This window comes from Uloborus diversus, chromosome 7 (genome assembly GCF_026930045.1).
Source record: "Uloborus diversus isolate 005 chromosome 7, Udiv.v.3.1, whole genome shotgun sequence".
Classification (NCBI taxonomy): domain Eukaryota; kingdom Metazoa; phylum Arthropoda; class Arachnida; order Araneae; family Uloboridae; genus Uloborus; species Uloborus diversus.
The window spans coordinates 40,134,877-40,160,807 of NC_072737.1; the positions used below are offsets into that span (position 1 = coordinate 40,134,877).

At 32.2% G+C, this 25,931-nt stretch overlaps 1 protein-coding gene across 1 annotated transcript in view; it reads left to right on the plus strand.

Moving 5' to 3' along the window:
• The window catches only part of LOC129226598 (arfGAP with SH3 domain, ANK repeat and PH domain-containing protein-like), an 82,356-nt gene that overhangs the window by 16,069 nt on the left and 40,356 nt on the right, over positions 1-25,931 (plus strand). The window contains exons 4-12 of the mRNA XM_054861223.1: positions 961-1,022; positions 1,134-1,208; positions 9,306-9,355; positions 10,777-10,852; positions 13,108-13,161; positions 14,599-14,684; positions 22,672-22,834; positions 23,447-23,620; positions 23,720-23,767. Of these exons, the coding sequence (XP_054717198.1) occupies positions 961-1,022; positions 1,134-1,208; positions 9,306-9,355; positions 10,777-10,852; positions 13,108-13,161; positions 14,599-14,684; positions 22,672-22,834; positions 23,447-23,620; positions 23,720-23,767 (788 nt within the window). The remainder of the gene's footprint in view (positions 1-960; positions 1,023-1,133; positions 1,209-9,305; positions 9,356-10,776; positions 10,853-13,107; positions 13,162-14,598; positions 14,685-22,671; positions 22,835-23,446; positions 23,621-23,719; positions 23,768-25,931) is intronic.

Below are 25,931 nucleotides of genomic sequence, written 5' to 3' on the forward strand. Positions count from 1 at the left end.
AAAAGTCGATATAAGTACACATTAAGCTTATTATACAATTAGTCATCACTAGAATGAAGTACTATTTTGTTATCTGCAGAACCAAACCCCTACCCTAACACTAGTATTAGGTCTCAATTTGCGCTGCATTTACGTGGAACGTAACCCCCGTGTAAACCGTGAGTCTACTGCATTCTATACCCTACTTAAAAGGGACGCCATTTCCCCTCTTGAAGTTCAGTTAAAGAAGGACAGCAGTCAGCATATTAATAAAACGATGGGCATGACCTTATGCATGACAGGAAAAAAGACAAGAACATAGTGGGGGGGGGGGGCAGGACCGGATTTAGAAGTGTGGAAGCCCCGGGGCAACGAAGGAGTGGAGGCCCCTAATCAGGGTTTGAAAAATCATCATATTTTCGAAAATATCCAATACTTTGCTATATATCTGAATATTTTGATATATAGGGATTGGGAGAAAAACGTAAAATTTGCTGACCCGTAAAAGTTAGGATATTTTGTAAAATTTTACTGTGGGGGCCCCTTTGTTGTTGAGGCCCTGGGGCAGTAGCCTCACCTGCCCTCCCCTAAATCCGTCCCTGGGGGGGGGGGGATGGCCTTCCATGTCACCGACAGAAAAGTTGTCCAGACTACAAGAGAGATTCAAAGCCTGAAATAGCTTAGAGCCACGTTAAGTCTAAATCCAGCCTTGATTACAGCCAATAGTGCTTAAAAAAATAATAAATACAAAAAATAATAATTGCAAACCCTGCTCCCCCCCCTACAGGAACTCAGTCCTAAATCCCCCTATGCCTCCCTCCCATTTCTAATACTATGCTCTTATTTTGTTTGTAATGGAAAATGACAAATATCAGTAAGTTTATAGTAATGTGCATGTGCTATAAATGCCACAATAGAACTTGTATTTCTGTTACAATAAAATGTTCATATTTGTTTAAAATATTTGTCTTTGTATTTTAGGTGCTGCATTTATCAAATTTTCTATAGTAACAAAAGAATTATCTGCATTAATGCAAACACTAGTAAGTTAAAAAATAAATAAATAAACGTACATTTTGATGAGAATTTGTTTTTAATTTTTAGTGCTTGTTATTATAAGGAACTAACACATGTTCTCTTTCTTTTCTCCCTAGATGCAAAATTTAAATAATATAATAATGTTTCCTTTAGACAATATATTGAAAGGTGATTTAAAGGGTGTTAAAGGGGTAAGTATTATTTTGTGTATCATCAGACCTCTAACTATATTTTTGAGAATTCCTTCATTGTACATTTTTTCTCCCTGGGAGAATCAAATTTATTTTAAAAATTTCTTTATTCAAACCACATGCAAAAACTGCATTCCATTTTGTAATCTTAAATTTTACTATTTAGCTTACCAGCGGTTTTGCACGTCTTATCACGCCGTAGCAAGATCACGTCGCTAGCGTTTTACACGTATTTTTCTGACACTAAATTTTCGTTGTCAAACGGTCCAAGGCGTAGAATCCTGCGTTTCCTTTCCCCTCTCCTGAGAGCGGCACCCCGGAGCGCAGGGGCCCACCTTCTGTATTCACACATGCAAACAATACCCTTTCATCAGGTTGGGGTTTCAAGGTTCAGTGCATCCTTCTTATCAACGCAAAGATTTCTAAGCAAACTATTTATTGTAAGCATCTGCTAAAAGCAGAACTTGATTCCAAGAATGAAATATCCACTTCTCTTTCTTCTAAGCTTAAAATTTACATTTAATTAATGATTGTGCTGTAAATGGATGCAACATAATTTAATTGACGACAATGACATTCAATTACATTTCAAATAAATTAATAAATAAAAGCAGTGAGATTTCAAGTTGAACGAAAACAAACTAAGTATCCTTTTGGAAATAAATTTATAGCTACGGCTTTATTCGCTACTAACATATAATTTAGGAACTTTAACTGTTATAAAATCACAATGCTGTAAAAAAAACCAAAGAGTACACGTAAAAGATCAATTTTCAACTTTTATGTGCACTTACGTCGCGTTTTATGCACATTTACGCAGATGTTGTACTCAAAACACATTATAAAAAATATAAAAAAAAGGGATATTTTTTCAAATTTATTTACTCTAACTGATTGGCCTTGGGTTTTGGTCGCAAATTTCAATCATTAATATCAGAAACATTTTAAATTCACCGATTCTGTCTAATACTTCAGCTTATAATTATTTTAATCACAAAGAAAAACAAACATTTATCTCTTAGCATACAATTTCAATTCTGTATAAGTAAAAAAAAACTAAATAAACAATATATAGTAAGAGCAAAAATTTTGCACAACACCAGGCAGCTATTGTGTTAACATTTATACAAAAAAAAAAAAAAAAACTTCAGTTGTTAGCAAAGAACATTAATAATATTTTTTTTATTGTTATTAAAAATGGAAAAGTATATGAAAATGAATAGTTTTCAAAAAAAAAAAAAAATCAAAAATTGAATCGTTTGTAGCTTTTTCTTTTCAATAAAAAATAAAGAGCCTCGGAATTTTTTTCATTGAGAGGGGGAAGAAATTCAGAAGAATGGGACCTGACTTTTAGTAAAGGAAATTTCTATGGAGTTGCTTAAGATCTACAGTATTTTGTAGGAAGATGGAAATGGGGAAATGGTTAAGTGAGAATTTATAACTATTCTTTTATGTAAAAAAAGGAATAATAATAAATAGAGAAAAATAAATAAAGGTTTAAACCGTTTTATAATTAAAATAAAACTTCAGCAGAGCTTAACTATTTGTACTTTATTAAGCAACAAATCCAGAATTTTCATTGATCTCAATTTGCCCAAAGCCTGATATTTATCTCAAATCACTATTTAATCTGTGCGATTGCTTGATACAAGTCATATGATCTTTCAATTCCTTGGAACAACTTAAGCAAAAATAATTATAAAACCTTGATTTTTATAGAAAAATCATCATAATTCATGCTTCATACTAATTAATAAACCTTTTACGGGGATGAAAATTCGTAAAATTTTTTTAACAACTTTTTTGCTGCGACTTTTTTTTTACCACTATAATTTAAAAGTATTTCGTTGTTTACTATTTTTTGCTTTAATTGTGTTTTCATAACTTTGATTTGATACCTAGTTCGGTCACTTAGGTCTTAACTACTAGCAGGGGCACTCCGAAATAAAATGAGAGGGGGGCGGGAAAGGTGGATTCTCAAATTTTCGAATGAAGTTCTACTTTTTCCAAATGATAAACATGAGCATGCACATTATATCATACTTACATAACATCTAATGAGAAGCAACATTATGCATCATTAAAAACAACTTTTAAAATTTGAAAGAAGAATCTCAATGTTGCAATAGTGTTTCCACATTTTTCAAATGAGAATTTTTTGGGGAGGTTACACTGTCCTTCTGAGCCTCTCATCGAGGCCCCCCATACTAGATCCCATGTGATTGTCAGTGTTTTTTAATAATAGCTTTGTTAAATACGCCATAATTCAGTGAATGTTGGATTTAGTATTTGTTTTCCGATTTTCAAACGAGATCCTAGACAGTCCCGATTTTCATTCAAAAATCCAGTGTCCCGGCCAGTTTACTTCACGTCTCGGTAAAATATAAGTTTCATTACAGATGACCAAAAAAATATAAAAATAATTAACCGTGAAGGATTATTTAAAATAATAAATTTTTCATTTCTGTACCTCGTAGCCAGACTGACGTAAGTCCAAAAATTTGAATTTTCTGTTTATTACTGCTAGGGTTCGCCGATATATATCCGATATTTAATCTGAAAATATCATGATATTTTGATATTTTCGATATTTATTTTTCCAACTACGGTATTTTCAGTATAAAAATTATATTAATCATAGTAATATAGCTCATTTATTATTAAAAATACCTAAAAAGTTATGCACTATAGTTTTATGATGTATTATTACACATTAATATAACAAAATAATGTATTTTTTTTATTCATAAAATTATTAGTAATGTAACATTTTTAATGCATATTAAAAGTACCTGATTAAATGTTAACCATTGGTTGGAACAAAAGAAAATGTCTTATGACTGTGCCCCTGACTGTTGCATATTGTTTTTTTCTGAATCATATAACTGTGTAAAAGTAGCTAACAGAAGACAAATGAGTAGAACAGCTAACGCTATATTAACTCTATTAAAATTGACTAAAATGTAAAATGGAATATTAGATATGAATAATTAAAGAAACCTTAATTTTAAGTCTGCACATTATAATAATAAATAAAGAGTGATTTGAGGATGCATTTACTATTTTGAAGACATTAGTTTGCGTTGATTGAAAATATCGGATATTTTACATATTTTCGAAAATTGCACTCACATGACATATTTTTTTCTCTCCTGTAAAGTAGCGTATGTGAATCACGTTAGTTTAGCTCTGAGGTACAGATTTGTAATTTATGAGCTATAAAATTGCTATCCGATTTGCTTGTAAGGAATTTTACAAAAAGATTTAAAACAAAAAAGACTTTCTAAAAAAGTCCTAGCCAAAGCAATAAACAAGTAAATATTGTTCTAAATTCAATTCCTCATTTCTTGCTGAAGTAACATCAAAAGATTAACGTTTACAAAATAAATTGTTTAAATGTATCTGCTTGCGTCATGTATCATTTATTATTCCTGGTTTAGGCTGATAATTAGTAATCATTTATCCATAGCATTGAGAATAAACTACCTTCTAAAACACTCTGAAAACCAGCCGGGGTGTGTACCTTTTGAAATACCCACGGTGGGGGGGGGGGGTCCTGGTTGAACATTTCGGAAATAAGGCAAGTCTAGGTATACCGCTATTACGATCACTTAGTCTCAAATATGGCGAGATTCGAAACATAAAAATGCACAAATAAAGAAAAAAATATACATATACAAACATAGTATGTAAAAAGTATGCATAGATGTATAAATTTGCAGTGCTTTTTTCCCCCAGCGTTAAAAGAAAAACAACGAATTGCTGTTGCGCGGAAGGGGGGAGGAAATTCCTTTATTGCTCTTTATTATTACGTATGATTTCAGGTTATGCAAAACATTACAATCATAACTAAATGCATTTAGCTATTTTATATTGAAATAACTTGTTCCAAATATTGTTTTATAAATGTTGAATATGAGTAGTTAAATTCAATAATAAAATATGTGAATAGTAATTTAGAGCAGTAGTAGGAGATAGCAATTCCAGAGATTTAAAATCTAGATTATTACTTCATAAATATTACAGAAAGTTGTGATTAGTAAAACACGACTGGCTGAAAGGAATTCAACTCGTTTGCTACACGTGTTGAGGGCAGAAATGGGCGGGACGGACCTTGGCAGTCTGGAGGAGTTCCACTCTTCCCTGCGACACGCGTTGAAAAGAAAGGGGTTGAGCTTTGACAGCACGTCCTGGACAAAAGGGATTAAGTGCTTTTTATCTCCTTCCGAAAGGGGGAGGGAATTTCAAGATAAAAAGTATTGACCATTTCGAGCAGATAGCCATGTTCCCAAGGTGACCTTTTCCAGGTGAAATTCCGCTCGTATGTCAAACCGCCAGAGAGTTAAGAATTCTCTATATTCTCTATGACAAATTATCTCTATATATTACGAAAAAGAAACGATAATAGTTGTGATACAGAATTAAATGTCTTGTGTATTTTAAACATTTCTAAACCATCTATATATTTTAAATTTAAAAGAAGTGTTGAAGAATTTTTTGTTTTTTTCATCTTTAAAAATAATGATGCTTGTTTTGAATTTGAGATATTCATAAAATGAAAAAAATTAAATGTGAGTTAATGATGTTATATAGCTTTGTTTGAGTACTTTGTATATTTTATTAATGTAACTTTGTTCTTGCTTTTTCTGTGTCATTTTTACAAAAACAGTCATTTTAAGCTCATAAAGTTCGGAAAATTAAAGTGGATGGACTCCTTTAAAATATTTTGAACGGATAGATGTATGCAATGGCTTTTAGCAAAAAATATATGTCCTTAAACTGTTCAAAATATTTAACTAAATTAATTTTGGTTTCAAAAATGAGAAAGTGACATTCAAGATGGGAGAATACTATTATACTAAAGTGAAGTTAATTACTAAAATTTAGGACAGTGTTGCATATCCTCTCTGATTGTCCAAATTTTAATCATATTGGTTTCAAATTCTTCAATCATTTTCATCCATCTTTGAGGGAACTGGTGGGGGGAGTTCCCCTTCCTTCAGGAGATCAGATTTTTGCCTTTGATTTAGTGTTTGTCCTTGTTTTCGTCTTGCCTTTTGGCTTGTTTTTCAAAATTCAAAACTTGGCTAAACTCTTCAAAATTCTAGAAGTTTTGTGTTTTTTACTCGGCATAAAATTTCCTTTTTTGGCATTTTTTTTCTTCTATTTACTGACAATTGTTTGGCGCAGTATAGCCTATTAAGGCTCTTGCGCCAATAAACTCAATAGAACCAACAACTAAAAATTAGAACTACATTAAATCAGAAGGTCACAACAATAGTGTAACAGCAGTAATAATAATATTTATAGGTTGGGGGAACGTGGCTAGCACAATTATTGCATGCGCATATGCTAAGGGGCTAGATCAAATATAGAAACTACACAGCAATTCACACATTCACAGCTATAATAATTATGAAAACAATAGAAACAAAGTAGTAAACTTGTTAAAAAAATAATCTAGTTACTGCTATTCCTTCCACTTTATACATTAGTGAGGAAATGACAAATTTTGTTAAAATTTGATTTTAATATCCAAAGATAATTGATTTCTTAGATTAATCATATGCGAATATTCTTTAAAAAGGAAATAGCTTATCATAATTTAGTTTTCATGCATTATTTTATATTATGTAGCTTTTAAAAAAAATAAATGAGGTACTGACATATGTAAGGGAATCCTTTTATTATTATGGTCTAAGATCTGATTTAGTTTGACCTATTCTCATAAAGATTCTTCTCATGTTACATTACAAATATGATGGTACTATGCTGCACAATAGTAGTGAAGTAAAAGTGAGCAAATCGTAGAATTTAGTGTTTAAAAGTTGGGAATTAAAGTTTCAATAATTAAAATAATCTGCTGATTTTCTGCAAGTATCTTCAAATTAAAGAAGAAACTTCACAGAAATTTGTACAATTTTTTTACATTTCTTGCAGAATTTTGTAAAAACATTACACAATCTTTTTCCTGCAAAAATGTCACGTTTTGAGCCTAATAAGTGTCATTTGCGGAAAATTAGATCTGTTTCAATTTAAAATATCTGCTTAAAATTTGCAGATTCTTGCAAATTTGAAGGTATTGGCTGGAAATGTGCAAACAAAAAGTAACAAATTTATCCACTTTTGCTTAGTCAACCCAATACCCTCAAAGCAGAATATTTGTTGATGTTCTTAACATGAAATCATTTGACAAAAATTGTTCTGCAAGTATTTCAAGCATTGTATACACAAACAACCAACATGACTTTTTCTGCAAATTGGGAGCCCTAAATCAAAATCGTTTCATACACGAGTTCTTTTTTTTTTTTTTTTCAGTTTTTAAAACTTTGCTGTTGCTATGCATTTCTGTGGAGCCTAAGCTGATTGAGATTCTCTAAAAATATTTTATATGCTTTCTAAAATGCATAAAGAACAAAGATATAAAATTTTATACAAATCCGAACCTAGGTGTCAAACCATGGTTTTTTTTTTCTTTTTGGTTAATTTTACATAGTATAAAGGAGCAATTAAAATAATGTTAAGAAATAAATTACTGAAATAAGAAGTGAAATGAGACTAGTTAGGGTAGCATATAATAAAACACTTCAAAACGTTCAAGATAATTGAAGTATTTTCAGGATGCCAAAGGATTGAATTCCTAACAAGACACAGTTTTTGGCGATGGACATGTTTCAATGTTGGCATGTTTCCAAAATATACGCTTATGGAGGAAATTGCTGTGGATGAAGATCGATTGGGAAAAATAAGGAAAAGGGGAACCAAAAACAAAAAAAAAAAAAAAAAAAATCAGACTTGGTTCAGATTTAGAATATCAAATTTCTGTAGAAATTTCAGATTTTCTACAAACATCTTCCAACTCAAGATAGAATTTTGCACAAATTTTGCAGATTTCTTTAAGTTAAAAGCAAATGTAAAATTCCTGCAAATGACTTATCGAATTCAACATTTTTCGTGAGCTTTCCACTGAATTATTGTAATTTGCGAGAATTTTAGATTTTCTTCTAATTTAAAGAAATCTGCAAAATTCTACTTTGAGTTGAAATATTTGTAGAAAATCTACAGTTTCTGTAGAAATTTCAGAAATCTGTAGAATTTTTGCAGAAAATTTACCTGAGATTTCCTCTCACATTTGAACAGAATTTTTCTGCAGCTCAAGCATCTGTTCAGAGACGTACGTTGCAAATTTAGCAGTATTCTGTTTTGGAGCCCAATACCATCGTGTTTGTAATATTTTTATCTACATTTTTAAATGTAGCTGATGAGAAAACGCGAGGAGGGTAGATCAACCTAAGTCGGTTCTTAAACCATTATTAATTTGTTTGATAGCTATTCTGAGTTGTTTAATTACAATTTTTTACATGTACTCATTCATGCAAAATTCACAAATCATGATAATTATTTCATGTTCACTGGAATTCATCTTGTGGGATAAATTATTAAGTGATTTTAAACTCACAAAAACAAACCAGCATTTCATGTTAAGTGGTTTTACGTTAACAAGGTGCAACTGTATTAAGAGGGAATGATGTAGCTTACTGGGGACAATGTTAAAATATTTGTGTGAGATTATTTTGAATCAAAATTGAAATAATTTTTTTTTAAATTATATTATAATTTTGAATAATTATAATATCTATTATAATTTTGAATAATTATATTATAATTTTGAATAATTGTATTATAATTTTGAATAATTATATTAAAATTTTGAATAATTATATTATAATTTTGAATAATTTTCCATATTTTGAAATAGAAAGCACAAAAAAAGTGAACTTATTGTTTGCTTGCTTGGAATAGTTTTTATTAACAGTGAGGACAAGTCAGGGAAGGACATTTTGGTACATTAAACTTACATAAAAAATGTTTGAAAATAAAATATAGAAATTTTACTTTTATTATCTTGTTAAACTCTACTTGAAAAAGTATTTAAATCCCCAGCAATATGTACAAGTCATAAAATATTTGTAAATTATGACAAGGACACGAGACGAGTTGTATCTATGAGAATGACACTTATAATGCAATTTTTGTATTATAATATTTGGATACCAGTTATGAACAAATTTCTGCTTTTTTTTAAATTGAATTTAGGATCTGAAGAGGCCATTTGAAAAAGCATGGAAAGATTATGAAACAAAAATGTATGTATTCATGTCATTTTTGTATTTTTAAAAGTTGACTCAAATTATGTTTTGGAGATAAAAAAACAAATTCTAAATTACATATTTATTTCAAACTTCTAAGAATGTTTGATGGTATTCATCATTTTTTATTATCAGCACTTTATTAAAACCATTAGACTGAATGACTAGACAAGAGTCAAACAATGAAATCTGCTTTTAAGGCTGTTTTCCCTCTGAGGTACCCCACGCCTACCATTTGCATGTCGTATCAGTTTAACGTTTTTAAGGCTGCAAAAGGTTTTTCCCCCCCTTGCATTAATATTTCCTTTTTTTGTTTTAGCTGTATGGATTTTTAAAAATTTTTATAGAGATTGCTGCAAAGTCTCACCTTTTTATTTCCTTGTTCAAAGTAGAGCAGGCATTATATCCATAAAAAATTTCCCACTTTATTTTAAACCTAAATTTCTATTATAATCACCCATGAATAAGTGTTGACTAGTTTCTTTGTCGATACGCCTGCATGAATGGGAAAATTTTCTAATTTTGACAAGTTTTTCCATAATATATTTATGTGCCTATGAGCTTATCATGTATAACTCAAAAAGGTTGTCATAGAAGATAGAAATTTCATATGGAGCGCCTGTGTAATGTTCATTTAGGCACCTCCATTTTTGATTGTAATTGGATGCTCCATATGAATATCCTAACCCTGTATAAAACTTCATTCTTTTAATCTTAAGTTCATATCAAGCTGTTTTTTTTCCCCCTTGTATCAAGCTACTTTCTCCTCAATGCAATTCTGACTATATTTTTAGAATTAAGGGAAAATTTTGCACTAGTTAGCATGTGTTAGAGGCTATACTGCCATGGATGGGTAAATGGCAGTATCTGCAGAAATGGAGTTTTCGAAATATTTGAAGAGATGTGTGTTGGATTCAATACTAACAAAAGGGAAATGTTGGCATTAGACTTTTTTCATGCCTTTTTTTTTTCAGCGGAAACCAAATAAGCAAGCTTGTATAATAAAAATAAAGTACAATAGATGACAAAAATGCAAAAAAATGAAAATTTGCAGTTACTGCCCTTTTTCTGCACAGGCCCCCCTACTTTCTCATTACATTATTGTAAATAGTTAAAGAAGTTTCGTGATTGTAGAAACAGTTTGTGGTTCTATTATTATTTATTGCATGTCATACTGCTATTGTAAAAAGATTCAATTTCATTTATTTTAAGTTTGTATATGGTTTAATAATTAGCGGCATTGCTCTGTTAGCAAAAGTATGTCTTATTATTATCTGTATTCTTTGAGTAATCTGATCTTGTTTCATTAAAAGTAATGTTTTTTGTAAACAAATTAAAATGAAACCATACTCTAGATATTTTGTTCTTAAAAATGCATTTTTGTCTTGCATTAAGTTTTTCCTTATTAACCATTTTAGAACGAAAATTGAGAAGGAGAAGAAACAACAGGCAAAAGAAGCAGGTTTTATTCGAACAGAAATATCTCCTGCTGAGGTATATTTTTATGAATAACAAATCTTCATGCAATATTTTGTTGTATTGTGACTGCAGTGAAGCTTTGTTTACGATTTAAACTTACTGGTTTTCTTTCAGATCTTTAAGAAATTCTTTAACTTGAATTAGAAGTTATCTTTCATTTTTGCAATTAATTAAAGCTCGGTTCTGGGGCAAAAAGTCGACCTTGGTCCTGAGGCTTTTGTCTAGGTTTAAACTAGCAGAAAGCAAAATTCTCTAGGCTAGGGTTTGGGGTTTAAAAGTAGACAGTTTTTGCATCTGCTTTTATGCTCTTTCTGAAAATAAAGAAAAAATATATGGAGGAAAGGAAATGTTATTGAAAGTGCTTTGTGCTAATTATGCTCGGCTATCTGAATAACTTGCAGAAGGAGTTCTACACTTTAACTCATATTGATTCCCGTTTTGGACACCTGATCTGTGGTGAATCACTTCAGTTTTGGAGCATAGGGTTTTCATCAATGATACTTTTTTTTTACTGTTTTGTGGTTTATTCCAGTCCCCACAAAGTGGACCAATGAAAATTTATGTGTCCTGAGACTTCATCTTTCAAATCATGACCTGTAAATATTTAAATGGGTAAATGATTTAAATCGACATGTTGAACCGTGTCCAAAATAATTTCAAGCGCTGTAAGAAGGAACTAAACAAGCCTATATTCTCGAAAAAGTTAGATTGCAAACTGTGTCAAATATGTCTCTTTAACATTTAAAACTGATTTCTGAAAAAAAAAAAAAAAATGCCTTTCATTTCAAAAATATTTTTAAAAAATGCATTAAACTTTCTTACATGCTTTTTTTTTAATTTTTAACTGGGAAAGTAGGCTGAAAAGAAGCAGCCATTTTGGTTCACTTGCTCAGTATGTACTTTGCCACTCACCAACCTACCATCGTACTTTTGATTTTAAGCTGAAGTTTTTTGTATCTAGACAGCAAAATGAATCTTTTATATAGTTCAAAATATATTCCGTTACAACTAGCTTCAAGGTTCCCCAAATTTTGTTTGTTGTAACAGAAATTGTATTGTATTAGTATTCATTGTAACGGGATTTCATTGTATTTGTTATCATGCCCTTTATAATTAAATTTAAATTGTTACTGAAGAAAATAGTAAATTATAGGTAAAATACCAGATAACAGTTTAAAAAAAAAAGGAATACCTGAAATATTTTCCAGAATGTTTGTTCACAATAGCGAGATCAGCCTCTACTTCCAGCAACGAGGGTGTTTTTAAAATTGTAGCTGACATTTTCCTGAGCAATTCAGTAGATTATAGGCAAGTGCCATGTGACTAAGATTGCATTAAAGTGCACTGTGCGAGATAATAAGTCAGAGGTAGTGTTATGCATCAGTGACGCACACAGGAATTTCTCAAAAGGGGGGGGGGGGGGTCCAGGATCAAAGATCCACTATTCTCATATCATACTCCAACACGCATCCAAACATATTCTTTTGATTTTATCCATTGTCGGGAACAAAAAACATTTTTTAAAAATATATTGAATAGTTACTTAGCATTAGTTAATAAAATAAATTTATGATTAACAAATACTTAATTAAAATACCAGAAAGCACAAGAATGAAGGTATTTACTTTTCTCATAGTCAAAAATGAAAACAGCGAAGCAAAACCATCATTCTAGATTTTGTAGGGGAAGAAAGAAAGAATATATATTTTTTTTTTCATTTATTTATTCTGAAATTATTGGTACCTTTGCTTGGAATTATTTTACATACTGCATACATAAGATCATAGTCAATTAAAAAAAAACTCAAGGGCCGTGGGAGGGGAGCGGACCTCTTGGACCCTCTCCTTGGTATGCATAACAGCACTGGTATGCATAATCCCCATAATCGTAGATGAATCCATCCAATCAGTGCTAAGTTGTAGTGCAATCTGTCCTTTTTCACGTTCTTGATATTTGAAGGAATACAAACTCTTGATGCTGTGAGCTGTTTTTAGAGCACAAAAAACAAGTGTAAAAGAATGAGCGAGGATGTTTGGTTCAGAATGGTTTTTGGCTCAAAGGATGAGTAAAAGAAGGAATTGGGTAATGTTTGAAATAATAAATTCAAATATTAAAGGCTTGAAAAGAGAATGAAGTGTTCATTAACACACAATAAATGTTCATCTAATATTTAAAAATTGGAGAAAAAACTCTTGTAATAAAAATATTTTACATGTGCTATATTGAAATAATAATTGTATTTTTTTCACTAATAAGATTTATTTAAACAGATTGCTGAAGAAATGGAAAAGGAACGAAAAATTTTTCAGCTGCAGATGTGTGAAGTAAGTTTTATTGGGGAATAATATTATGCATTTTCATGTATTTATATAGTACAATGTTCAGCGATTTTTATTTAATTAAGTATTTGGGCTTATTTTACCTGCCATTGCTTCCTTGATTTATGATGTATTTATTAATTTTGATTGGTTTAGAAAACATAAAGTTTTTTATGTAAGCGTTGAGTATTACGCGCATTTACTTCATTTCTCCAGTTTATAGTCAAAAACAAGAAGAGAAAAAACTTTCTCAGAATAAGTGGGTTTTTAGTTGTTTGGTATTGTGTGCATATATATATATATATCTTTTTTTGGGGGGAGGGGACCCCAAAAATAGTCTATTGTAACAACTGGAAAAAAAATTTCAAAAAATTTTGATTAAATTTAATTTGTTTTTTGTTATTTTGTTTTCGAAGTTGTACTAATGGCCCCGCTTTAACGAATACTGTCAGTTTCAACATACATAGTCCATAACTAAACAACCCTACTTTAAAGTTGTCTTGAGACGAAATTATAGCTCAGAAAAAAAAAAAAGAAATTTTGTGTAGAATGTAAGGAAGGGATAGGAATTTGTTTGAGTGAGAAAAAAAAATAGTTTAAAATTTTTACCACCAGGGGCGTTTTTAATGAAATACACATTTACCACTGGCTCATTATTTAAATTTTGCCATCTCTTTTGTCATCTTCATAAGCTTTGTGGCTTAATTTTTGTTCAATTGAATTCTTTCTTTCTCTTGTATTGTACCTGTGAGAAAGCTTTCGCTCTTTGTTCATATTCCTATTGGTTTGTTGCTTGTTTATAATTTTCTCATTGAAGGTTTGGTTAATCTGATATATATTTTTTTAAAGCTGTTTGCTTATCTCTTGGCTTTTGTCAGATTTCTTTTCTTCTGTGAGCTCGTTTCTTTTGCATTGAAAAAGGTGTTCCTTATAACTCTGAAACAGGGGTCTGCAGTAATCTGCAATTTGCGCTTTTTGATGTTGTTATTTCTTATTTTATTTGTGTATTTATTTATTTTATACACACTCATATTCAAAAGTTTGTGCTGCATGAGATTTTTGTTGCAGTTCAATTCTAGAATCGTTCTACCTATATATGCCTGCATAAATACTTGGGAAAAAAATTTTTTTGTTGGTGTTGCTGATATAAAGTTCTTTTATCATTAGAATTTACTGGAACATAATGCCTAACGATTTGAGAGAATGAATGAGATATGTTTATGCTAACTGCTTTCTTATTGCATAAAAAAGGCATATATTTGGCTTTTAAATTTCAATTATAAATGTTTTTACAAAACTTGCAGCCTATGCCATTGAGAGAAATTAAGCTGATGTTAAAATAAATCAGTGTCGGTATACAAGAATGTAAGCTTTTTCAGCTTTCGGCAAACTATTTGTTAGAGTTTTTGCATCCCTCCTAATGAAAATGTCTTTCTTTTACAGTATCTAATCAAAGTAAATGAAATCAAGACTAAAAAAGGTGCCGAATTGTTGCAACATCTTGTGGAGTATTACCATGCTCAAAACAAGTAAGATATAGCTTAAACTCAATTTTTACAAAACTTTTTTGGTCAATGTTTCAATTTTTCATGCATTGCAGTTGTTTTGCTTCTGATATTAAAAAATATTTATTTCATTTTGTAATCAGTGTATGCAAAATACTTGTTTATGCAATTTTCAACAAGTATATTTAACTATGAACTTAGTAATAATACAACGTATTTTCAGGCCTTAATTGTATAAAAATCAACACTTTAGTAAAATATTGCAGTTTACTGTTGAAACTGGATTTTACAAATTTTTAAGGACCACAAAAAACATTTATTAAACTGAGATTTTGTGAAATCAAATTGCATCGTTGCAACAACATATTTTTCAGTGCTGGTAACCTGTTTACCTGTTTCTAAAATCTTGAGTGGTTGTGAATTGTCAGTTCATAAAACCTAGTATCAACTGTAGCCTATAGTTTTGTGTCAGAATACTTTAAGATGTAGAAATATGTACTTTTTTTCAGAATTTTTTTAAGTAGATGAATTTATTTCAAGAAAATAAAAAATAAAAATTCTAAATAAATGGACTTTTCTCATGTTAGGTCGAAAGAATGGAACTTGTAATTGCAAGTGGAGTTCACGATGGTTATCATTCTTGATTTTCTATGCCAAATTTTACATTTTTTAGAGGTCACTTAATCAGTAATGTGGAAATCCAGTAATTGTTCTATTTTACGAAAAAGGAAAAGAAATCAACTTGCAGGGTGTCACTCTTTAACCCCCACACTTTTGACCCTCCACTTTTGTATCACACCAACCGCCTATGGATGAAACAACATCCATAATTTGGATATTGGAAACAGTTAAACAAAGTAAAATGATGTTGTGATTCTGATATATGTTATGCTTTTAAATTTGAAGTGCATTTTTCTTAGATATACAGTTGACCCTCGTTTTACGCGGGGGTTTACTTTCCACAGAAATGCCGCGTAAATTGAGCCCTAATACTAGTGGTTTTGGTTCTGTAGATGACAAAATACTTCATTCTAGTGATGACTAATTGTATTTATATCGAATTATATTGCATTGCTATATTGCTATATTGCATTTATATAGTTTAATGTGTACTTATTTCGACTTTTATGCACAACATGCATAAAGAAAACATCAATTCATTTCGTTTCCTGTTTATAAAGAGGAGTTGGCTATGATAGTCTTTTGGCAGTTATTAAGAATTTTTCTCTGTCATTCTTTGCAGAGCATTAACTCATCCGTGATCACTTGCGTTATTTCCATTATAGAATCTTCGTTCACTAACAAATCAGCAAGATCATTTCTATTGTCTCGGAACGGCTCAAAATTTTCAGTGTGAACGTTTTTGGTTGTGTTATCAATGTCGGTATCTTCCTTGGTTTTGCCCTTTGTCACTCCTAAAAGCTCTTCTTCCAGTGAGTTCTGAACTGTGCGAGTTTAATAACTTTACTCCTGGAAAGAGCTCTGAAACCAATTGCATAAAATGTCTCCAGTGGCCCAAGCTTGATTATTAGCAGGCTAAAATACAGTTGATTACACGTAATCTGCAATCTTTAGAAGTTTGGATTTTGAAAGAGGGGAAAATTTTATCTGTTTGCATTGCGGCATTGTGTAAAATCTAAACTGATCCGCGAAAAATAAAATAAAATTGTCAAATCTTAAACCATGTATAATCAAAACCACGTAAAATAAACTTGCGTAAAGCGAGTGTCTACTGTATTTAGGTTCTATATAGATAAGTATAGATAAATTTTCATCTCTACATCTGTGGTGACCGTCATATAATTGAAGAGGCAATGTTACTGGATAGCACAAATATGATAGAAACACTTAATTTATTTTATTCGAATATACACGTATTTACAGTATTAAACATGGCGCTGCTCTGTGTTCCGGAGCACAAGATAGAAGTTAAAGTACATAGAGAAGGCGCGACACTAGCGCCGCCGAATAGAGAAGAGGAGAGTCCTCACAGTCTCACCCACTTAATTAAGAAACCCCCTTAAGACAATTGATAATCCCTTAGGTGTGAAGGAAGTCTTATATTCCTTTGAGAACGGCGAGGCAGTGGCACAACAGGTTGGCTGGTATTCTGGGATGCCGCGGGAGCATTCTGGTTGTCACAGGAGATTGCAGGAGCTTTCTCTGGAATCCGTGGAACATCAAAAACCACAGTACGTTGTCTTGAATCACTGGAAACATTAGAATGGCACTCTTGAGAAGGGTCCTCCTCAAGGTGCATTGGCACACCGGTCGAATGCAGTTGGTTAATATGTCTTTTCATTTGTCGTCCGGAATCTAGCCTAATCAAATAATAGCGTGAACCAAACTTTTTTATTACTTTTCCAAACTGCCAGGCGTTTCGGTTATTTATGAAGACTCGAACCTGGACTCTCTCCCCCACTTTAAAAGATCTCACAGGACCACTGGAAATTTTTGATGTTGTTGGATGAAATGGGAAGATAGAGTTCAAGCGAATACGAAATTCTCTGTTTAGATATAATTCAGCTGGAGACTTGTCACAAGCTAGAGGGGTTGTTCTATAGCGAAACAATATGTTTTGAACCTTGAATGGTATTGAAGTTTGTTCGAGGAATGAAACTTTTAATTTCCTCTTTAAGGTTTGCACATTTCTTTCTGCAAGACCATTTGTTGCAGGGTGTCCTGGAGCTATAAACTTTAGGAAAATTCCATGATTGAAACTGTAAGTGTGAAATTCGTCACTTTGAAAAATTCCAGCATTATCAGATACAATAACGTATGGATATCCATGAGAAGAGAAAATTTTTTCAAGTAGATGGATAATTTTAGAACTGGTTGGGGTATCTCTGATAACTTCAACTTCTGCCCATTTAGACTTGGCATCGACACACACCAAGAAGTAGTAATTTTCGAACAGGCCAGCATAGTCGATGTGAATTCTGTCCCAATTATTTGCTGGAAGTTCCCATGGATAGATAGACACCTTTGGTGGATTTGACTTTGTTAGAGCACATCCTTTGCACTCTTTGACAAATTTTTCTATGTTGGAGTCAATTCCTGGCCAATAAACATATTTTCTTGCTAGTTGCTTCATTTTCGTTATTCCCAAATGAGTTTCGTGAAGTTCATCTAGTATTGTAGAACGTGAACCTTTTGGAATTACGACTCTGTCCCCTCGGAAAAGAGTGCCATCAAGCAATGTAAATTCTGAATCTTCGCAAGTGCTGTTTAGCTTCTTTATTATTTCCTTCAGTTCTGTATCTTGTCCTGTTTCAGTCTGGATAGTCAGCGATGTTATTTGTTGACTTGAAATCTGGAATATATTTTCGGCGTATACTTGATTTGCTTCTTCGCCTATGAACTCATCAACTGACATTTCGGGCTTTTGAACTGGTGCCCTGGACAAGCAATCAACATTTTGATTTTCTGATCCCTTTTTGAATTGTACAGAGTAGTCAAAACTTGATAAGTAGGAAGCATATTGAAGCAGTCTTGCTGAAAATTCTTGTTAGTGCTTCATTGTCGGTAACCAGCTTGAAAGGTTTGCCAAATACGTAGTTGAAGAACTGCGTCACACCGAAAATGATAGCTAAGGCCTCTTGATCTAACTGGCTGTAGTTTTGTTCAGAACTGGTGAGTGCACAAGAAGCATAGGCAATAGGTCGTTCTATGCCTTCTGTAGAGTGACTCAGTACTGCAGCAATTCCAGTAGGGCTTGCATCAGTAGTCAGGATAACTGGTAAACTGGGATCAAATGGAATTAGTACTCAATCACTGCAAAGTTCACATTTCAGTTTTATAAATGCTGATTCGCAACTAGCACTCCAAAATCAAGGTGCATTTTTCCTAAGTAGACATCGAAGTGGATATGAAATAGTTGAAAAGTCTGGAATGAAACGGGAATAATAAGTTACAAGTCCCAAAAATCGTCTGATTTCATCGGCACTTGATGGCCTTGGCATTTCTTGAACAGCACGAACCTTCGCTGGAGATTTACTTATCTTGTTGTATTCAATAACATGTCCGAGATATTCGATTTTCTCTTGAAAAAAGAACATTTTTGCTTGTTTAAGTGAAGGTCATAATCATACAATCGTTGTAAACAAAATTCTAAATTCTGCGAACATTCTTCTAGCATTTCTCCATGTACAATGATATTGTCGAAATATGACTCTGTTTTTAGAAGACCTTTAAGAATTTGAGAAAGAATTCGATTGAATTCGGATGGAGCCGTCTTGATTCCAAAACTAAGCCTATGCATGCAATAGGTACCATGATGTGTTGAGATGGTTTGGATCATGCTGCTGTCCTCGTCAACATTTAGATGAAGGTAAGCTTTGAAAAGGTCTAATTTACAAAAATATCTGGAATTACGGAGACTATGAAATACATCCTCTATTCTTCTTACTGGATGATTTGATTGAATTAGACATTCATTTACACCACATTTGTAATTGACACATAACCGGACACCACCATTTGGTTTGGGAATTACTACCAATGGCGACCCCCAGTCACTAGCAGGAACTAAGGATATTACTCCATCAGCTTCAAGAGAGTCCAACTCTTTGTTGACACGTTCCCGGAGAGCATAAGGAACGTCACGCTCCCTTGTAAAAACGGGTTTTACTCCGTCTCGAAGTTGAAGTGAAACTTTGAAATTGGGAACACATCCGACTCGTTCTTCGAAAAGTGGTGAAAACTTATCTAAAAGTGAGTTGATAGGACTAACCTGGTGAACGGGTAATCTTTGAACTGAAGTATTCGATGTATCAGCGTCTATTTGTTGAAGATCAATTCCTAATCCTCGAATCCACTGACGGCCAAGAAGAGCCGCACATCCTGCTGGAACGATGTGAAGTTCTCCCAAAATTTTCTTGCCTCGGAATGCAACATTAACATGTACTTTTCCTTTAGATTGAATGATATCTCCGGAATATGTGCGAAATGCAATATTAGAATCTTCTAAGGGTAAATTTAAATTTAGGCGATTGAAATCAGTCTCTGACAATAGTGAAAATTTTGCTCCAGAATCGACTTCAAAATTTTGTAACTTCCCGTTGAGATGAACAGGAACTATGTATTTGTCAGTATCATGAGAAACTTCGAATAAGTCAATGACTCTAAATTGTGTAGAAGAGCAATCTATAGAATTAATCCCATATGTCATTTCTTGATTGTATGCTTCTGGCGTAACAGTCATGAGAAACTTCGAATAAGTCAATGACTCTAAATTGTGTAGAAGAGCAATCTATAGAATTAATCCCATATGTCATTTCTTGATTGTATGCTTCTGGCGTAACAGTCATGAGAAACTTCGAATAAGTCAATGACTCTAAATTGTGTAGAAGAGCAATCTATAGAATTAATCCCATATGTCATTTCTTGATTGTATGCTTCTGGCGTAACAGTGTGAAGAGAATTCATGGAACTGGAACTACCTGGCTGGCATGGCATCTTCAGTTGAGTTGTAATACAGACTTTACTGACGTGTGCTATTTTTTTACAGGATCCGCATTTCAATTTCTGTTTATTGATTTTACATTCTTTCACTTTATGGTTATTCCTGCCACATCTTATGCAAAGATTTTCTATGCCAAGAGCTTTATAATCCGGTTTGTGCCTTTGATAATTAGATAAAGAACTGGAACGATTTTTTTGACGTGGACGTGTAGAAGAACTAGAAATTTTATTAGTATCACATGGCATTTAACGTGAAGAATTTTATTGTGTAAGTTCTTTACTTTTGATTTTTGAAGCTTCGAGAGCAATTGCTTTTGACAGAATATCATCGACCGTTGTTTTATCCGACTGTAATATTTGTTCACGCAACCAATCGTCACGTAGGCCACAAATGAATTGTGCACGTAGGAACATATCTGCAATTTGGACAGATTTTTCACATTCACATTTTACTGAGAATTCACAGTCGGCTGCATCGCGCTGTAAAGCGGCGACAAATTCTGCAATCGATTGACGATCTTCTTGGTAAATATTCAGAAAATAATGCTGCGAAACAACAACATTCCTTTCATGTATCAACATTTGTTTAAATGCTTTGACTAAATTCTCGTGTTCAAGCTGTTTGACAGGCTTTTCCAGTCCAAGGAAAGCTGCTAAGTTGTTGTAGTGTGTCGAACCTATGGACACACATAAAAATTGAGAGATTTTTTCATTGTCAGTAACGCCTTTCATAGTGCAGTAATTATCAAAACGTTCTAAATAGCATGAAAATTTTTCGCGTTTGGAATCAAAATTCTCAAACGGAGATACATTTACTAAATTTATTGAAGTTTCGTTCGAATGTTCTTTCGACAAGTGCTTTTCGACTTGTGCTAACATTACCTGTTGCTGCTCGTTAAATGCAGCCATGAATGTATTGAACTGTTCTGCATCCATGTTTTGAAAATAAAGTCACAGTTTGAAAAGAAAAAACAAATAAGAGTACCTGGCAAATCTTCAATGTTGAAACGAATTGACGGCTGTTTTCGATTTCGCCGAATTGTAAACTTTAACCTTTTCTTGGTCATTTCTTCCTTATATTTTCTTCCATCGTCGCCAACTAACTGTGGTGACCGTCATATAATTGAAGAGGCAATGTTACTGGATAGCACAAATATGATAGAAACACTTAATTTACTTTATTCGAATATACACGTATTTACAGTATTAAACATGGTGCTGCTCTGTGTTCCGGAAGCACAAGATAGAAGTTAAAGTACATAGAGAAGGCGCGACACTAGTGCCGCCGAATAGAGAAGAGGAGAGTCCTCACAACATCATCATCCGACATTCGGGTGTAAGATGGTGATAGATTGCTAAATATAAAGAATTTACCTGTATATTTGGATGTTGTGCCAGATCTTATTCAAGTATGATAATGCTAACATTTGACAACTCACCACATTTTGAATTTTGATATCTTAACACAAGTAAGCAAAAGAGAGCTTCAGAGGTTGGCAATGTTTACATGGAACCTACACATTTAGATTTTATGGTGGCGATACAGTGAAACCTGTGTGTAACAACACTGTCTATAACAATAAACCTGTATATAACAATATGGTCCCAGCAAAATTTTAGCATAAATAATGAAACAGCTTGTAACAATAACCTGTCTACATCAATAATTTTTTAGGTCCCAACAGTATCGTTGCAGACAGGTTTTACTGTATATATTTTGAGTTATTATATTGTATTTTATTTATTTTTGCAAAACTGGATCATATTTGATGTTAATTACTGATGTTTGGCAATGTTAGGATATAACACAGTAGAGTCCCAATTATCCGAGTTTCCCTTTTAACCAAGCTTTAACCGATCAAATATTTTAGGGTTTTTTTTTGTTCTAGTATATTTTTTATTTTTAAAGCTGCTGTCAAAAAAAATCTGAATTTGATCTTCCAAACACTCAGAAAAATGAAATACAACATTCTCACTCCCTTATCTTTATGAACGCCGACAAACAGCAATAGATTACCAATGAAATGATCTTCAGTAAGAAAAATGAATCTAGCGACGATGATGTTGATCGTGGGAATGAAAATCAACGTATAAAAATCTCTCTTTTGCAGATGGACTAAAAGTTATCAAAACTGCCCTTAAATGTATAAAGCAGAAAGAACAGGCAACACCAGCCTTCTTGTTATGCCTAAAAAAAATGCCTAAATATTGCTGCAGAAAAGTGCAAAAGTAATGTAAAGCAAAAAACAATTCATGAATCTTTTGAGTAAATTCTCTTGATTTCTCTCGAAGTGTTTTTAGGTAAACTATTTAATTATAATATGAATTGTATGTGATGTACTCATATAAATTTCATATTTGTTCAATATATTACATTTATTCCTACTCTTTTTTCTTTTATTTTTTATACTCTTCACTTTAAGACATTTTTTCGGTTATTCCAGTAAGTCATAGTTGACATTAATTCGGAAAATCTGGACTTTACTGTAATTATGTAATTTTTAATGGAATAATGGACAATTCTTAAGAAAACTTTTTTCTTTTTCAGTTATTTTCAAGATGGCTTGAAAACGATTGAACATTTTAGTGGTTACATCAAGGAACTAGCTACCAAACTACAAAAAATCAAACAAAAACAAGACGAAGAAAGAAAAAAGCTTGTAGATCTTAGGAATACTTTGAGAAATTCTCCTTCTCTTGATTCTCGTGAGGTAAATTGAACATATTTTATGTATTTATTTTTGTAAACATAAAGCTTAAGTTTAAAGTATAGTGGCAAATGATGGAATGATTTTCATAACCCTCCATCTAATTATAATATAATGATTTGCATGTTTTAGCATTCTATTTATTCTCTGATTTTGTATAAGGATGAAATGGCTGTTTTAAAAAATACTTTTATTGTATTTATTTTTACTATATTCAGTGGAAATGTAAAATAATTTTGGGTGCTTCCGTTTTCTTGCTTGTATTATTTTTTCAGTATAATTGAATAATCAGCACTTTTATTTATTTATTTGTTTATTTATCTTTAATGTCAATCACTATGAGAACATTTCTCGATACCATGTTTCTTTCTTTCAAATATTAAGCCTATTTTTGATGTTTAACTAGTTCAACATTAAAAATCTCTGAACTATGCTTAACAGGATTTTTTCTTTTATATTATTTGGGATTTAAGCAAGTTGTTGGGGTCTAAAAAGCTCTGTGGTTTGAATGATAATCTATTGAATGAGTAATACGTTCTCCTTCCCCCCCCCCTTTTTTTGAAATGAGAAATGAATTTTTAACTTCAAAATATGCTCATTTTTCAATGTTTCTAGAGCTTAGTGTTATATCCCTCTGGATATACACCACACCAACCATCAGGAAATGAAAATTTCGGCTACACAAAAATAGGAAATTTGTTGAAGAAATCAGATGGAAAAGTGCGTAAAGTTTGGCAGAAGCGGAAATGTGAAATAAGAGATGGTTTTCTTTACATATCGCACTCAGACGTATGTATATTTTCTACATTTTCTTTTTCCCCCTCATAGTTGTATTATGTTTCAAAGCATGCATTAATAAATGTGTTTTTTGAATTGTTTTTCTTATAGGAAACGAAACCCCCCACGAAATTAAACCTGCTCACAAGTCAAGTTAAGGTAAAAGTTTAGATTTATGTTTATGGGATTCATCTATTAGTTATCCATTGTAAATATAACTAGTATATGTATAAATTAGTGATGCAACACCAACGAAGAAACATCGGTGATTTAAAACATTGAACTTTTCAATGTATAGTCCTGGGTAATAAGCTCTAAAATATATATTTATGGTAGAACTAAATTCATAGTAATCAATTTGTGAATTAAAAGAAGATTTTTGAACTGTCAAGGAAAAGCTAATAATAATAATGATAAGTAATTATTAACATCCCAAAATTAGTAATGCAAAGGGGATAAATAACTAAAAGAAATAAAAAAGAAACATTAATGCAAATGAATTGGAAAACTTTTCGTAACATCTTTTAAATTCCTACTTGGATAATAATAAAACAGAAAGTTAGTTATTTAATAATTAATGCTATTCAATTGGAGAAATATTAAAAGTTTCAAAGTTGATAACGCACACACAAAGAAAAAGAGAATGAAGAAGAAAAAAAAGAAAATACAGAGTGTTTCAGTTAATTGTTTCAGAACTCTCCTAAGAGATGTAAGGTGCTTTGTGACAACTCCAAATCATATAGCAATTGGGGGTCAGAAATGATTTCTTGGAACATACCAGGAGTATTCCAGACTGTTCAAAGTTCCACTCGCTGAAGATGTGAGGTGTGCATTGTAGCCTGTGTAAAAAACTTCAAACACTTAATCTGAACCATGTACCTTTTAAAAAATATAAACTTTGTGCATGAAATAGATAAAAGTCAAAAACAACACTTAAAAGCACAAACACAAGATTGAAAAGTTAAAATACTAACATGTTTCAGAGGCAATAGCTTCCTTCCTCAGTGCAAAGCAAGCAAATGGGATGAAACACAGTCATGGGAGAGTTTAAATACAAAAGTTGGGGGAGGGAGGTGGATCAATCAGAACTCAGCGAGTGCTGAAGCATGATTTGACGTATCAGAATATGTAAATTTGAACCCATCGATTAAGATTGGAGGAATATGTGGAACCGCAAAAGACTCATTACAAAGATTATTTACATTTTTGTGAACATAAAAGGCTTCCAGAAAATCCAATTCCCCTACATTTCTATTTCTGCAAATAGTCTTGGTCTCCGGAAAAACAAAACGATGTCCTGTGTCCCAACAATGTTTGGCAATCGAAGATTTGTTCAGTTCCTCTTTTTTAATGTGGTTTTCATGTTCCTTTAAACAAAACTTAAGTAATCGCCTTGTCTGTCCCACACAGGGGCGTAGCTAAGGGGGGGGGTTTTGGGGACAAAACCCCCCCCCCCCCCCGAAAAGTTAGTCTCAAAAAAAAAAAGAGAAAAAGAAGAGAGAAGAGAAAGAAAAAAAAAGAAGAAAATGAAAAAATTCCAAGCGATTATATACATACATATATATATATATATATATATATATATATATATATATATATATATATATATATATATATAAGAAGTAACCCCCCCCGAAAGTCGGGTCTAGCTACGCCACTGGTCCCACATATCCAATTTTACATTGGCAATTAATATGATAGATGCCCCACTGATTGAGTGGTTGGATTGGGTCCTTCTGAAGGACCCCATGACCTCCCATGACCGTGTTCCATCTCATTTGCTTGCTTTGCACTGAGGAAGGAGGCTATTGCCTCTGAAACGTTTGCATTTTAACTGTTCAATCTTTTATTTGTGCTTTTAAACATTGTTTTTCACTTTTATTCATGTACCTATTGCTTTTTTACATGCAAAATGATAAAGATTTTTCACTTACGGTCTCTTACTTTATGGTGCTTCTGTGTACATCACCGCTTGAGGAAAGTATTTCCGACTCTGCATTACTATATGATTTCGGGTTGTCACGATGAACCTTACCCCTCTTAAAAATTCTGAAACACTTAACGGAAACACTCTTTATAATGCATAATAAATGATTGTTCTAGTATACTTACTTCCAAAGGAATTGCATTGAAGAAGTGTACAAACTATATTTAAAACTCAAATTGTATTAAAAAATTATTAGTATTTATAGTGATTTGAAATGCATAGTAAGTATGTATTTAAAGTAATATTACAGCTCTTTAAACGAAGGTTGTATTGAGAGCGGGGGACAATAATATAGGTTTATATGTATCTTAGAAGAAAACTATAATAAAGAAACTC